Source organism: Lynx canadensis, chromosome F2, assembly GCF_007474595.2.
Source record: "Lynx canadensis isolate LIC74 chromosome F2, mLynCan4.pri.v2, whole genome shotgun sequence".
Taxonomy (NCBI): domain Eukaryota; kingdom Metazoa; phylum Chordata; class Mammalia; order Carnivora; family Felidae; genus Lynx; species Lynx canadensis.
This window is the reverse complement of record NC_044320.2, coordinates 76,894,211-76,908,095: the sequence shown is the minus strand read 5'-3', so window position 1 is coordinate 76,908,095 and position 13,885 is coordinate 76,894,211. Positions and strand designations below refer to the sequence as shown.

Sequence of the window (13,885 nt, the reverse complement as noted above, 5' to 3'; positions counted from 1 at the left end):
TCTCTCTCTGTCTCAAAAATAAATAAATGTTTAAAAAAAATTGAGAAATGTGAATCCTCCAACTCTGCTCTTCTTTTTATGAGATTGTTTTGGATATTCTAAGTCCCTTACAACTGCATGTGAAGTTTAGAATCAATTCATCAATTTCTGCAAAAAGAAAAAAAAAGGAAGCCAAGATGTTTATAGGGATTGTGTTTGTTTCATATACCAATTCTGGGGCCCTGGGGTCATTTTACACACTCTACACACTTTACAAATGTGCAGTATGATGTTAGAAGCCAACTCTTGGCTTAATCATTAGATGACTAGTTACCTCATAAGAAAAATCACTTTCATCCTACATGACACCAATCAAGAAGTGTAATAATCCTTGGGCTTCAGTTTGGGTATGAGTTGAGCATACATTTCTAGCCACAAAACTGACTCCTGCTAAAATGACCTTTTAAGAAACCTACATAGATTAAGGCAGACCACCTGTCTCTCGACTGCATAGCACAAGATTATCAGGCCCTGGTCTGTGTCTCACACAACTAATGCAGAATATGGCGAAGCAACCTATTTTATCATTATATCCTGAGCGATAGATCGCTTAAATCATTTCTTTCAATTTTAAGATTAAATTTGAATTAGTAGTATGTTTCTGCCAGTAGGGGGCAGTCATAACATACCTAGACATTCAAAATAGGAGGCTCTACCTGGAATAGAACACTAAAGAACCGTGGATAAACTGCTGACCCACCAAACAGATAAGCCTTTTGCTTCAAATAGTGTAACTTTCCACAGAGGTTCCCTGGCTGACTGACGGATGGCCCAGCATTGGCCAAACGAAGAGAAATAGAGTGGACCCTGGGCTAGTGTTGTTAAAATCAGGCTGCAGGACTCATTTGGAGCTTTACTGTAAAAACATGCCCAGTCCTTCCCAAGACAACCAAGAGTGCCTCCAGAAACATTTCTCCGGGCCATCTATGTGGAAGCAACTTCTGCCCCTGCCTAGGGCTGAGGGATATAATGCAAATATTCACCAGACCATGGAAAATGAAGGAAGCCCCGAGGCTGTGCGTGACGTCAAGGTAAGATGATCTCCACCATCCATGATGCTTTCTTGACAAGGAAAAGGTTTATCTGGAAAGATTATAAAACCATAAGCAAGCTTTGGCTCAGTGAGCTATTACTCTATCTTATTGACAATTTATCAAAATGTTTTCAAGCCGACCGCAAGAGAAAAACTAGAACCTTGATAATTAATTAACTTCTCTGTCCAGTTTTCTCCAACCTATGCAGCTTCCCTTTACTAAGACAAATGCTTACCTATTTATTATTTGTTTGTTTCAGGAGGTAATGTTTTCAAAGGCAGGAAACTCAGCCATAGTTTCTTATGCCTATTAATGTTTTGTGGCTACTGTGGCTTAGATGTTTTTCTCCGAAATAAAAATTATATCGCGTGTAGTAATGAAAGAAAAATTATCGACCACTTTCTACAGAAATTGCTTGAGAAAAAACTGATAAAATAATGCAGGAACGTAAGAACATTAAGAAGCTAAGGGATGTTTTTCCTAAATTCACAGTTTCTTAAGGTGAATTTTCGAAGCGTGGATGTCTATCAATAGATAACATCATTTCCCCAAACAGTGACAATTTCCCTGCTCAGTGTTGTGTGTATCCTTGCAGTTTAAGCCTGTAAATCCTCTTAACTATTAATAGAATCATCTCGTAAAAGATTATTCAGAGTGGAGGGGGATGAGTATGTGTTACTGTCCTTCCATGATCAGAGCTCAGAATTAAATGCTGCAATCGTACTACCGCAAACCTATCCAAATACTTTAACACCAAAAAATGTATCTATCCTTTTACCATGGCTCATATCCTGATCATAATCATGATTTCTCGTCAGTCATGTGATTTTAACCAACTGGCACAAGACGAAGGAAAGTGCTGTGTGTTTTTGTTTGCTTGTTTGTTTTTATAAATGTTTATTTTTGAGAGAGAGAGAAAACACAAACGGGGGAGCGGCAAAGAGAGAGAGGGAGACACAGAATCCGAAGCAGGCTCCAGGCTCTGAGCTGTCAGCACAGAGCCCGACGCGGGGCTTGAACTCACGAACCACGAGATCGTGACCTGAGCCGAAGTCGGACACTCAACCGACTGAGCCACCCGGGTGCCCCAAGTGTGGTGTTTTTTACTAAGTCATTAAAAAGATTTTTCTGTAGAAATGTACTGACCTTCATTTTTGAGCTTTCAGACAGATGTTGTGAAACTTCAAGCCCCTGTTATCACCTGAGCACTAGGTCTTTAGGAAACTAAAATGAAATGGATATACCGGCCAGAAGCCCTTCACTGATGGGCATCTAAGCCTAAATGCAAAAGAGATTTCTGAAAGGTAGACCTTGGAGGCTACTCTGGGGAACAGCAATGTACGTTTTGTGTGTGCACGTGATATACGCATAGGTGCGCACACACACGTAATTGCCAAGTTCTCATTGTATGGAGGGGTACGCTTTAAGCAGAATCCTAGACAAATGAGTTGGAAAAGCATTTGCGAGTCAGCAGCCTCTTCCCGCAGCATCCTGGAATCAAATGTACCACCAACACCAGGCAATCCTAGCTGCCATCCTGACCTCATAACAGGTTCCAGCCTGTGCAGCCCACGTGTGAGCAGTCAGGAGTGATCCTGCCGGGATGCTACTGGTCTCTCCAATCAGTTCTGCCTCTTCAAAACATCTTTTTTGTCGCATCTGAATAGAGACAGTCACACAGGTGAACACGTCCCTCGTCCAGCATATACAAGGAGGGTAGAACTCATCTCCTTTTAATTCTACAAATATGACTGTATCCACATGATCTGCAAAACCTGGGCCAGGTTTTGAGAAAGATGTGCTCCTTCCTCTCAACAGACTTCCAATATAGTGGGAAAGACAAACGTATCAGCATATGATCATATTATCGGCGTGACTTATGTCAACGGTAGAGGATATCCACGTAACTACAATCTTTCAGTCATTAAGGAAATAAGAAGTTAGGATGGTGTATGAGCAACTGAAAATGGCCTAATGAAAGAGTGAAAGAGATGGAATGTGAAATAATGTCTAGAAATGTAGAAAAGTAGGCAGGGAGAGAACGGGCTAGAATGTGTCTAGATGCCTAGAGGCCATTGATAAGAACATTCAAAAAATCTAAAATCTAAGCCTCACACCTTAAACAGCAATTAGTTCAAAGTGCATCACGGACTTGAAAAGTACAACCATAAGGAAAACTATAAAACTTCTTGGAAAAACAATTTTTTGTAAAGCTTTGTGACCTAAGGCTAAGCATAGTTCTTAGACATCAGAAGTATAGTCCAGAGGGGTACCTGGGTGGCTCAGTCGGTTAAGTGTTCAACTTCGGCTCAGGTCATGATCTCGTGGTTCGTGAGTTTGAGCCCCGCGTTGGGCTCTGTGCTGACAGCTCGGAGCCTGGAGCCTGCTTCGGATTCTGTGTCTCCCCCTCTCTCTGCCCCTCCCCCGCTTATGCTCTGTTTCTGTCTTTCAAAAATAGGGGCGCCTGGGTGGCTCAGTCGGTTAAGCGGCCGACTTCGGCTCAGGTCATGATCTTGCGGTCCGTGGGTTCCTGCCCCGCATCCGGCTCTGTGCTGACAGCTTGGAGCCTGGAGCCTGCTTCCGATTCTGTGTCTCCCTCTCTCTGACCCTCCCCCGTTCGTGCTCTGTCTCTCTCTGTCTCAAAAATAAAAATAAACGTTAAAAAAATTTTTTTTTCAAAAATAAATAAATATTCAGAAAATTAAAAATAGACCTACCCTATGACCCAGCAATAGCACTGCTAGGAATTTATCCAAGGGATACAGGAGTACTGATGCATAGGGGCACTTGTACCCCAATGTTCATAGCAGCACTCTCAACAATAGCCAAATTATGGAAAGAGCCTAAATGTCCATCAACTGATGAATGGATAAAGAAATTGTGGTTTATATACACAATGGAATACTATGTGGCAATGAGAAAAAATGAAATATGGCCCTTTGTAGCAACGTGGATGGAACTGGAGAGTGTAATGCTAAGTGAAATAAGCCATACAGAGAAAGACAGATACCATATGGTTTCACTCTTATGTGGATCCTGAGAAACTTAACAGGAACCCATGGGGGAGGGGAAGGAAAAAAAAAAAAAGAGGTTAGAGTGGGAGAGAGCCAAAGCATAAGAGACTGTTAAAAACTGAGAACAAACTGAGGGTTGATGGGGGGTGGGAGGGAGGGGAGGGTGGGTGATGGGTATTGAGGAGGGCACCTTTTGGGATGAGCACTGGGTGTTGTATGGAAACCAATTTGTCAATAAATTTCATAAAAAAAAAAAAAAATAAATAAATAAATAAATAAATATTTATTTTTTTTTAATTTTTTTTTAACGTTTATTTATTTTTGAGACAGAGAGAGACAGAGCACGAACAGGGGAAGGTCAGAGAGAGAGGGAGACACAGAATCCGAAACAGGCTCTAGGCTCTGTGCTGTCAGCACAGAGCCCGACGCGGGGCTCAAACTCACAGACCGCGAGATCACGACCTGAGCCGAAGTCGGCCGCTCAACCGACTGAGCCACCCAGGCGCCCCAAAAATAAATAAATGTTAAAAAAAAATTTTTAAGTATAGTCCATAAAGGAAAAATTAATAAGTCGAACCTCAAAATATCAAAAATAGACTTTTGCTCTGCCAAAACGCCTATTAAGAGGATAAAAAGACAAGCTATAGACTTTGAGAAAATATATGCAAACCGTATATCTCACAAAGGCCTTGTGTTTAGACTATGTAAAGAACTCTCAGAACTCTGGGATAAAATAACAAACAATCCAACTAGAATATTAGCATTTTATTAAAGAGCATATACAGATGGCAAATAAACCCACGAAAAGATAGTTAACATCATAGCCCCAAGGAAAACACAAACTAAAAACACAATCAAATATCATTTCCTACCTATCAGGATGACTAAAATGAAAAACTGAAAAAAAACAAGTGCTGGCAAGGATGTAGAGAAACTAGATCACCCATATATTCCTGGTAAGAATGCACAGTGGTACAGCCGGTCTGGAAAACAATTTGGCAGTTTCTTTCAAACGCAAACATGCAACCGTCATATGGCCCACCTATTTCGCTATTGGCCCTTTATCCCAGAGAAATGAAAACGCATGTTGACACAAAATCTTGTATGCTAACGCTCACAGCAGCTTCATTCAGAACAGCCAAAAACTAGAAACATCCCCAAAGTCCTTCAAAAGTTGAATGAAGGACTGTGGTACATCCATGCTATGGAATACTAAGGAAACCCCTGCACCAACAGCAACCAAAAGAATCAACTGTTGATACACAAAAGGAATGAACTATTGATATATGTCCCTTAGATAATCTCAAAGGAATGATGCAGAGTGAAAAAAAATAATGATCCCAGAAAGCCGAGTAAAGCATGATTCCATTTATATAACATTCTTGAAATGAAATTATAGAGTTCGAGAATGAATTCATGGCTGCCAAAGATTGGGGGAACTTTGGGGTGGGACAGTTCTTTCTCCTGATTTTAGTGGTGGGGACAGAAACGTACAGATGTGATAAGATTCTTTGGAAGTACGTGCACACACACGCGCGCGCTCATGCACACACACACAAATGAGTGCTTATAAAACTGGCGAAATCTGAGTAAGTTCTACGAATGGTACCAATGTGGGTTTCCTGGCTTTGATGTTATACAACAGTCATGCAGTTTCCATTGGGGAAGCTAAGTGAAAAGTGCCTGGGACCACTTTGCACGTTCTCTTTTGGAACTTACTATGAATCTATAATGATTTCAAAATAGAAAGTTAAAAGAAAACAAACCTCCAAAGGCCGGTAGACTGAGGATACCCACAGAGCACTGCCTGCGTGTTTCGTCGTGGTTTTTCTGGTTGTTCTTTTCATTTCGAACCAATTTCACTGGGTCAGTAGCACTGATGTCATTAGACCTGTTTTAGAGATGAGAACCCAAGTTCAGAAACACTGGTTGGTTACGTTGTATGAAGTCAGCTGAGTGGTGATTTGAACCTAGGTTTTTTTGGTACTGATTTCTTTACTAATTCAGTGGCTTCTGACAGTGATTTACAAAGCAGACCACAATTTCATGGGCCTGAAGCCAGATTTCTTAATAGGGTTTTCTTTGTGCATTCAGCCTGAAGTACTCCAACATGCACCACTAATTTACTACAGAATAAATTCATACCCCCGCATCTATAATCACGCACCTGTCTTCATCATCATATTTTTCTCCATCAGGATTTCTGCTTCCTTTCTTTCATTCAGGACAAGGAGTGCTAGTGGAAGGTAGGGTGTCCCCTGGGCTAATCACTTCCTAAGTGACAGACATGAGAAAGAGAGAAAGTAAAAAGCCACACTGGCAAGAAGTCAAATCCATCTATCGATACAGATTTATGTGTGTATATGTGTACGCATCCCTCTTTAGTAATGAAAATGGTCGGAGCTTAGACAAGAAAGTTCCTTCCACAAAATTATTTTTTTTTTAACCTGGAGATCAAGAGTCGCATGCCTTACAGACTGAGCCAGCCTGGCACCCCTCCACGAAATTATTTTTCATATCATTCCAACATCAATGCGCCTCTAAGAGCACAGGCTTCTAAGTGCCCTCCTGTTCCAGACGTGTGATCCCCTGAGCAGCTGATCAAAGCACTTGTTTCGAGACGTTATACACTGAAAGGAGAAAAATAAATGTCAAGGCCCCAAAGGGTAGCTACAAAGACAATGGTGCTTTGTGTGATGAAAAGGATACAGAAAAGAAGAGAAAAAAAAATCTTAGTAAAAAAGAATTATGCTTCTAGTATCCAATACCTCAACATGAATGTACTCAGAAGACAAAATTATTTTGTCCTGCCTCCATTTGTGAAAGAGTAAGTTCGGTAGGGATAAAATTAGTTCTTTTTTTTTTTTTTTTTTTTTGACAGCCCTCTGAAAAGACTCCTGTAGTAATTAGTTTAACACTTAAGATGTTCACAAACCTCTTGAGAAAAAGGTTCATTTGGAAGCATGTTGTTGTGATTATATCTTCTATAGTTCGCATGCAAATGTTAATTGGCAATCCTCCAGAACCTATTATAGGGGGTCTCTAGATGAGTATAGCAAAGTATTATTATTATTGTTATTATTATTATTATTGAAGTATAGTTGAAGTACAATGTTATATTAGTTTCAGGTGTACCGCATACTGATTTGACAATTTTATACATTATGCTATGCTCACCACGAGCATGACTGTCTTTAACTCAAAGGCGGGATGGCTCACCAGACTCCAGGTTCAGGGCTTTCCATGAGCCATCTGTGTATTGCCTTCCTTTGATGAGGACCTTAAGGAAGCCCATGGGTGTAGTCTTCGGAAAGGTGAAAAAGTTCCTCAATTACTAGCTCACAGAACCCAGGGCAATCGTGTCACATTAAGAGCCAAACAAAAATAAAGTCAAATAACATTTCAGCTTATCCTAAAGCGTATGGTTATCATCCCAGAGTTTGGCTTATGTGGCTCATTTGGACTCTCTCTTACCTTGATGAAGATCTAAGAGACCACCAGCTCATGCCTTCCAAAGTAAGAAGTGAAACAGTGATCGATTCCAAAGTGAATGGCAAAAAGTAACTGCTAAAATCCCTCATATAATTTTCATAAAATTTAAGAAATGTTTTCACAAATAACAAATAAATGTTTCCACTTGGCTGACAAAAACACCAGACACAAAATATTAGATTTTTAAAACATTGTTTTTAACGTTTATTCATTTTTGAGAGACAGAGACAGAGCGTGAGCAGGGGAGGGGCAGAGAGAGAGGGAGCACAGAATCTGAAGCAGGCTCCAGGCTCTGAGCTGTCGGCACAGAGCCCGATGCGGGGCTCAAACCCACAAACCGCGAGATCATGACCTGAGCCGAAGTCGGCCGCTTAACCGACTGAGCCACCCAGGCATCCCACGAAATATTAGATCTTTAGTGCAAACAGCCCAACTCAGACAACTCAGTCTGTATCAGTCGGGTAGGCCAGTTCATGCTGCAGTAACAACTACACCCCTCAAATCTCAGTGACTTAACAATAAAAGCATATTTTTCAGTCATGCCACAGTTTGGGGTAGGTCAGACTCTACCCAGTGACCCCGGACTCACACTGCTTCCATCTTGGTGGCTCTGTCACGTAGTGGGTCCAAAGTCACTCTCCAGGCATACTTAGGAAAGGGAGAGTGGGAAAGGAAGCTTAACTCCCTCTGAGGGAGGTGAATGTCATTACTTCCATCCACGTTCACCCTGATCAGAGCTGGGCACGTGGCCAATGTGATCGCAAAGGAGGTTTACATTACATCACAGAGATGACCCAGGTACTGAGAGGCCTCACCATTCCCACCACACCTCCCACTTGGCCCCACTTGTAAGAGAAAACTCGGATGACTACAAAAGGAGTACGGCATTCCTTATACTTCAGAAAAGCATGTATATTTTTTAAAAATATGTACATATGCATACATACATGAAAGAATGTATAATATGTATCTGTGCTTTTCAATTGATTTCAAAAAGCCAATCCTCTGAAGTTAAAAACCAGCCATTAATTACTTTTCATGAATTATCATAAAGGAGGCTTCTGAGAAAATGCGACTCTTCCCTCCAGTGGGAATATCTACAAACCAAGTGCTTGCTTACTAACACCCAACGTTTTATTTTCCACACTGGAACTAAAGATTTTTCTAAAATTTTTTCTAACATTTATTTATTTTTGAGAGAGAGAGACAGAGCGTGAGCAGGGGAGGGGCAGAGAGAGAGAGGGAGACACAGAGTCTGACGCGGGGCTCAAAAACACCGACTGTGAGATAGATCATGACCTGAGCTGAAGTCGGATGCCTAACTGACTGAGCCACCCAGGTGTCCCAAAACTAAAGATTCTTCTATTCTGAAAATAACAATGTACCAGAAAAATCCACATGAGTTCTATTCTTCAAAGTTTCAGATAAAAATTTTAAATACAAGTTTTGGTCATGTTTGCCATTTACTTAGACATTTAAATAATTGTCTTTGAGGGTTTTACATTAAAAATTAGGTTTTTGGGGGTGCCTGGGTGGCTCAGTCAGTCGAGTGTCTGACTTCAGCTCAGGTCATAATCTCACAGTTCGTGGGTTCGAGCCCTGCGTCGGGCTCTGTGTTGTTGGCTCAGAGCCTGGAGCCTGTTTCACATTCTGTGTCTCCCTCTCTCTCTGCCCCTCCCCCACTTGTGGTCTGTTTCTCTGTCTCTCAAAAATAAATAAATAAAAAAAAAATTTTTTTTAATTAGTTTTTTGCCATTGGATTATATTTTCAGAGGCCAACATCTCCACTGGTGCTGCAAAGTGATTTGTTTTGGCAAAGATCAATAGTATTTTAAGGTATTTCTTTGCTCTTCGGAAGTTTTCCTGAATGAGAATGGGTTAAAGGATATCTGGCATTAGGTAGTTTTCTCATGTAGCCCAAGTTTGCTTTTGTTCTTGAGAATGGAAACCTAGAGTTCCTGAAAACACAGATGAATGGGGTGGTGATTCTAAACCTGATGCCTCTGGGTGCTTCCTGGGCGCTATGATTCACACAACACTCACCGCGGGGGACAACGTGCGGTAGTAAGTCCCTGTTCCTTGGAGGTGTCCCGGAATTCCCCAATGCTTCTTTTCTTTCTAAGTTTTTGTTTAAATTCCAGTTAGTTAACATACAGTGTAATATTAGCGTCAGGTGCACAATATAGCGATTCGCCACTTCCGGACCACACCCGGTGCTCATCCCAAGGGCCCTCCTTAATCCCCATCACCTGTTTCCCCCAGCAACCCCCACCACCTCCCCTCTGGGGACCAGTTTGTTCTCTATAGTTAAGAGTCTGTTTCTTGGTTTGCCTCTCTCTCTCTCTCTCTCTCTTTGCTTATTTGTTTTTCTTAAATTCCAGATATGAATGAAATCATACGGTATCTTTATTTCTCTCACTTATTTCACTTGGCAGGAAACGTCTTAACTTCCAGGGTACTGTGGCACCACCACAGAGTCCTAATCGAGCACTAACAGCGCTCCTCTTCTTGGAAATCTTATAGATCTTATAAATCTCTGAAGCACTAAATAACTGAAGACAAACTGATTTACAGCAGGAGAGCTTTGAAGAAAGAAACTTTATGTCCCAAGCCAGTGTCATTCCTGCCCTTGCTCGCTCGCTCGCTCGCTCGAGAGAGAGAGAGACATTTTAAGAGAGGCAAGTGTATGGGTTCTGACACAGCCACACTTCCTGCACAAATCACGTGGAAATATGTTTCAGAGCCATGATAAATGAGGGCAAAATAAGAATTCAAATATGGGGCAGTCCCGGTTGGGAAGGATTGATGGTAATTATTGAAACGGTCCCTCAGATGGAGGTATTCGATGTAAAAAGTGACTGCAAAAGGTGGTTATTGTTTAAAAGTTTGGTTATATTATAAAAAGGAGGGGCGCCTGGGTGACGCAGTCGGTTAAGCGTCCGACTTCAGCCAGGTCACGATCTCGCGGTCCGGGAGTTCGAGCCCCGCGTCGGGCTCTGGGCTGATGGCTCGGAGCCTGGAGCCTGTTTCCGATTCTGTGTCTCCCTCTCTCTCTGACCTTCCCCTGTTCGTGCTCTGTCTCTCTCTGTCCCAAAAATAAATAAACGTTAAAAAAAAATTTTTTAAAAAGGAGACACAAACGGGGGAAGGGGCTTACAATTCCATTTGGATTCACAGATACAAGAGGAAGGGAGATCGGAAACATGGGTCCTACTCCTCACGTCCAGTAAAAGGAAGTCAGAAGAGACTGGTTATGCTTAAAAAAAAAAAAAAATCCTTTAAGAGGCAAGCGGAAATGGTTTCAGAAGAAAGACATGTGACCTTCAACTTCCTTCAAAGTGACTGGGGAAGTGGGGAGTCAGGGGGAACGATGAAGCAGAATTGGCAATAATGCTAATACTGAGTGATACATACGAGAGTTCACGAGTATATTCGCTCCGGGTTTTATTTGAAAATACACATAATAAAAGGATTTCATCTCAAAGCCTGGAGGTTAGAATTTACCCTTTGAAATTAAGCAACAAATAGACTCATAAATACACAAATACAACTTTCCATGTATCTATTTATACCACAGTGGGAGCTGTTAGCACACGGTTCAGACATCCACTGGATAGCACAACTGACCTTTCAGAAAAATCTTTAAAAATGGCAAAAGATCCTGTCTGGAAGTCTAAAAAAACATACTGCCCTGGTTGGCCTCATACTGTTTGGGCTTCCCCCCTCCCCCCCCCCAAATCTCATAAATGCTCAGATTTTTTTTTTTAATTTTTTTAACGTTTATTTATTTTTGAGACAGAGAGAGACAGAGCATGAACGGGGGAGGGTCAGAGAGAGGGAGACACAGAATCTGAAACGGGCTCCAGGCTCTGAGCTGTCAGCACAGAGCCCGACGCGGGGCTCGAACTCACAGACCGTGAGATCTTGACCTGAGCCGAAGTCGGCCGCCCAACCGACTGAGCCACCCACGTGCCCCAATGCTCAGATTTTAAATTAATGGTTAGGAAAAAAAGATATCTAAGGCTCATTTTCCCTATTCAAAGGATCTCATAAAATCATGTTGTTGGCTTTCCTGTCAAAACCAAGCCAGCCTTGGGGCGCCTGGCTGGCTCAGAAGAGCACGTGACTCTTGACCTAAGGGTTGTGAGTTCAACCCCCACATTGGGTGTAGTAAACAAATAAAAGAAAATCAAGCCAGCCTTCACAAAACCATAAAATCACTGCAAATATCTTAGGAAATTTACATTAAAGTTTTGCCTTCTTGCAAGGTAGAGATGTAGGTGAACTTTACTGGGAACGTTTGATTGTAAACTTGTTGTTATAGGTTCTGTCTGAACCATGTATCTCTATTCTGTGGGTAAAAGCAATTCAGATCAGGTTTGTGTCATCTGGCTATTTATGTTAGAAACTTTGGTAGAATGGTTTCACAGTTACTGCATTTAAAAAGACCGAGAAGGGGCACCTGGGTGGCGCAGTCGGTTAAGCGTCCGACTTCAGCCAGGTCACGATCTCGCGGTCCGTGAGTTCGAGCCCCGCGTCGGGCTCTGGGCTGATGGCTCAGAGCCTGGAGCCTGTTTCCGATTCTGTGTCTCCCTCTCTCTCTGCCCCTCCCCCATTCATGCTCTGTCTCTCTCTGTCCCAAAAATAAATAAACGTTGAAAAAAAAAAAAAAAAAAGACCGAGAAAAGGAATTTTTAAATGAAGCAAATATGCTGACAGACAATATTCAGTTTAAGCCACTCAGTGACTGTTGGAATAGATTTCAAATATTCAATAACGAAACCCAAATTGCAGAGTACATAAGTAATTGAATCTGACATCAATGATGTAACCAAATATGTTTTTCCATATGAATATATATTTTGTTTATAGAATTTTGAATTCTCAGCACTAAAAATTGTAAGGCTTCATTTTCAACGGATAGACCATTCCAAGGGCTTTTATTTGAAATAAGACCTAAACGTGAACTAAAATATCATAAGCATAGTCTCAACGCATTTTGGTAACGAACTTTTCAGACTGTGTGCGACCAGAAGATAAAAAGAGACAGCAGGAAGGCAGGAGCCCGGCCGCTCAGGAACCTGAGCCTAGGAGTCTGTGGAAGGTGCTAGAAAGACAGTTCAGCACCACACATCTCCTCTGTTTATCCCCTATTTAGCAAAGATCTGTGGGTGGGCTCCCCCAGCGACTGGAGCCTAGTCCCAGACAAACCCTTTCCCCCACCAGACATGGTGGACGGTGAGGTTTGATGTGACCTTCTGTGCTCCCTTGAGTCAGGCCAGATTGATCCAGTTCAGGTCCAGTGTGTCTAATAGCCCAGACACACTGCTACGTGAATAATTTTACCTACAAATTATCATTAAAGGCTGCTCGAGGTTATGTAAGAATGGTTAAGCAGAAATGACCAAATGGAATGAATAAAACATTACTAGACAGAAATGATCAAAGCATTTGATATTACCAATTTCACACCACATTTCTCCATTCTGTGATGAATCTGCTCTCTCTGCTTCTGCAAGTTGGACCGAGCCCCATTTATTTAAGACTTTCATCTGTGACCATTTGCCCAGAATGTCACATGTTCTGAAGGGTATATTGTTTTAAGTTTTCAGTCAAGGAGAGAGCTTTGTTACCATCAGCAGCATCCAAGGAGGACATGCACTTAATTGTGTAGACACGTTCGTTACAGAGAAAGGTGGCCGGATTGAACAATAAGCATACACGGTTAGCAAATAAAAGCCAGGCACTCTTGCTTCCTTCTTTCTGTGTTTGTCTTTTCTTTAAAATAGCGGCAAAACGACTATTTCCAACAACTTACTGGTGTCATTAAGGTCGGTAAGCTTCCCCTGTCCCAGAGTTGCAATTTTGGAAAAGAAAGCCAGCATTTTCCACCTTGTGGTGGCCCCTGAGGGAGTCCAGGCTTTGGGGAACCAATCATTGCCTTTTGTGCATTCTTTACAGCACTTGAGATGGGCAAGGTGAAGAGGCGGAGAGTGTGGGAGACAGGAAGCAAAAGAAGGTCTCCCAGGCACAGACTGGGAGATCAGGGAAGTTTGCCATTCTCACTCTCCCCTCTCCCATTCCCGAGACGCTTCTCTCACATTTCCAGGCATACCTGAGGCAACTCATTTTCTCAGTCTGGCCTGGTTTTTCTCACTAGAAAAAAAAAAAATTAAAGTTCAAATTCATTTGCACTTAGATGTAAATATATTTAATAGATTGTTCCTTCTCACCAAATCTGTAAGGCATTCTAAGGTTAGGGCCACAGAAAGACCTTGCAGGGGTGTAACCTGAGGCATCTAAAAG

At 41.9% G+C, this 13,885-nt stretch overlaps 1 protein-coding gene across 2 annotated transcripts in view; it reads left to right on the top strand.

Moving 5' to 3' along the window:
• The first annotated feature begins 875 nt into the window (after window positions 1-875).
• Window positions 876-13,885, top strand: part of RGS20 (regulator of G protein signaling 20) — an 85,940-nt gene continuing 72,930 nt past the window's right edge. For both annotated transcript variants that reach the window (XM_030303705.1, XM_030303704.1), the window contains exon 1: window positions 876-1,070. In XM_030303705.1, coding sequence (XP_030159565.1) covers window positions 906-1,070 — 165 coding nt within the window. In that variant the 5' untranslated portion in view covers window positions 876-905. The remainder of the gene's footprint in view (window positions 1,071-13,885) is intronic.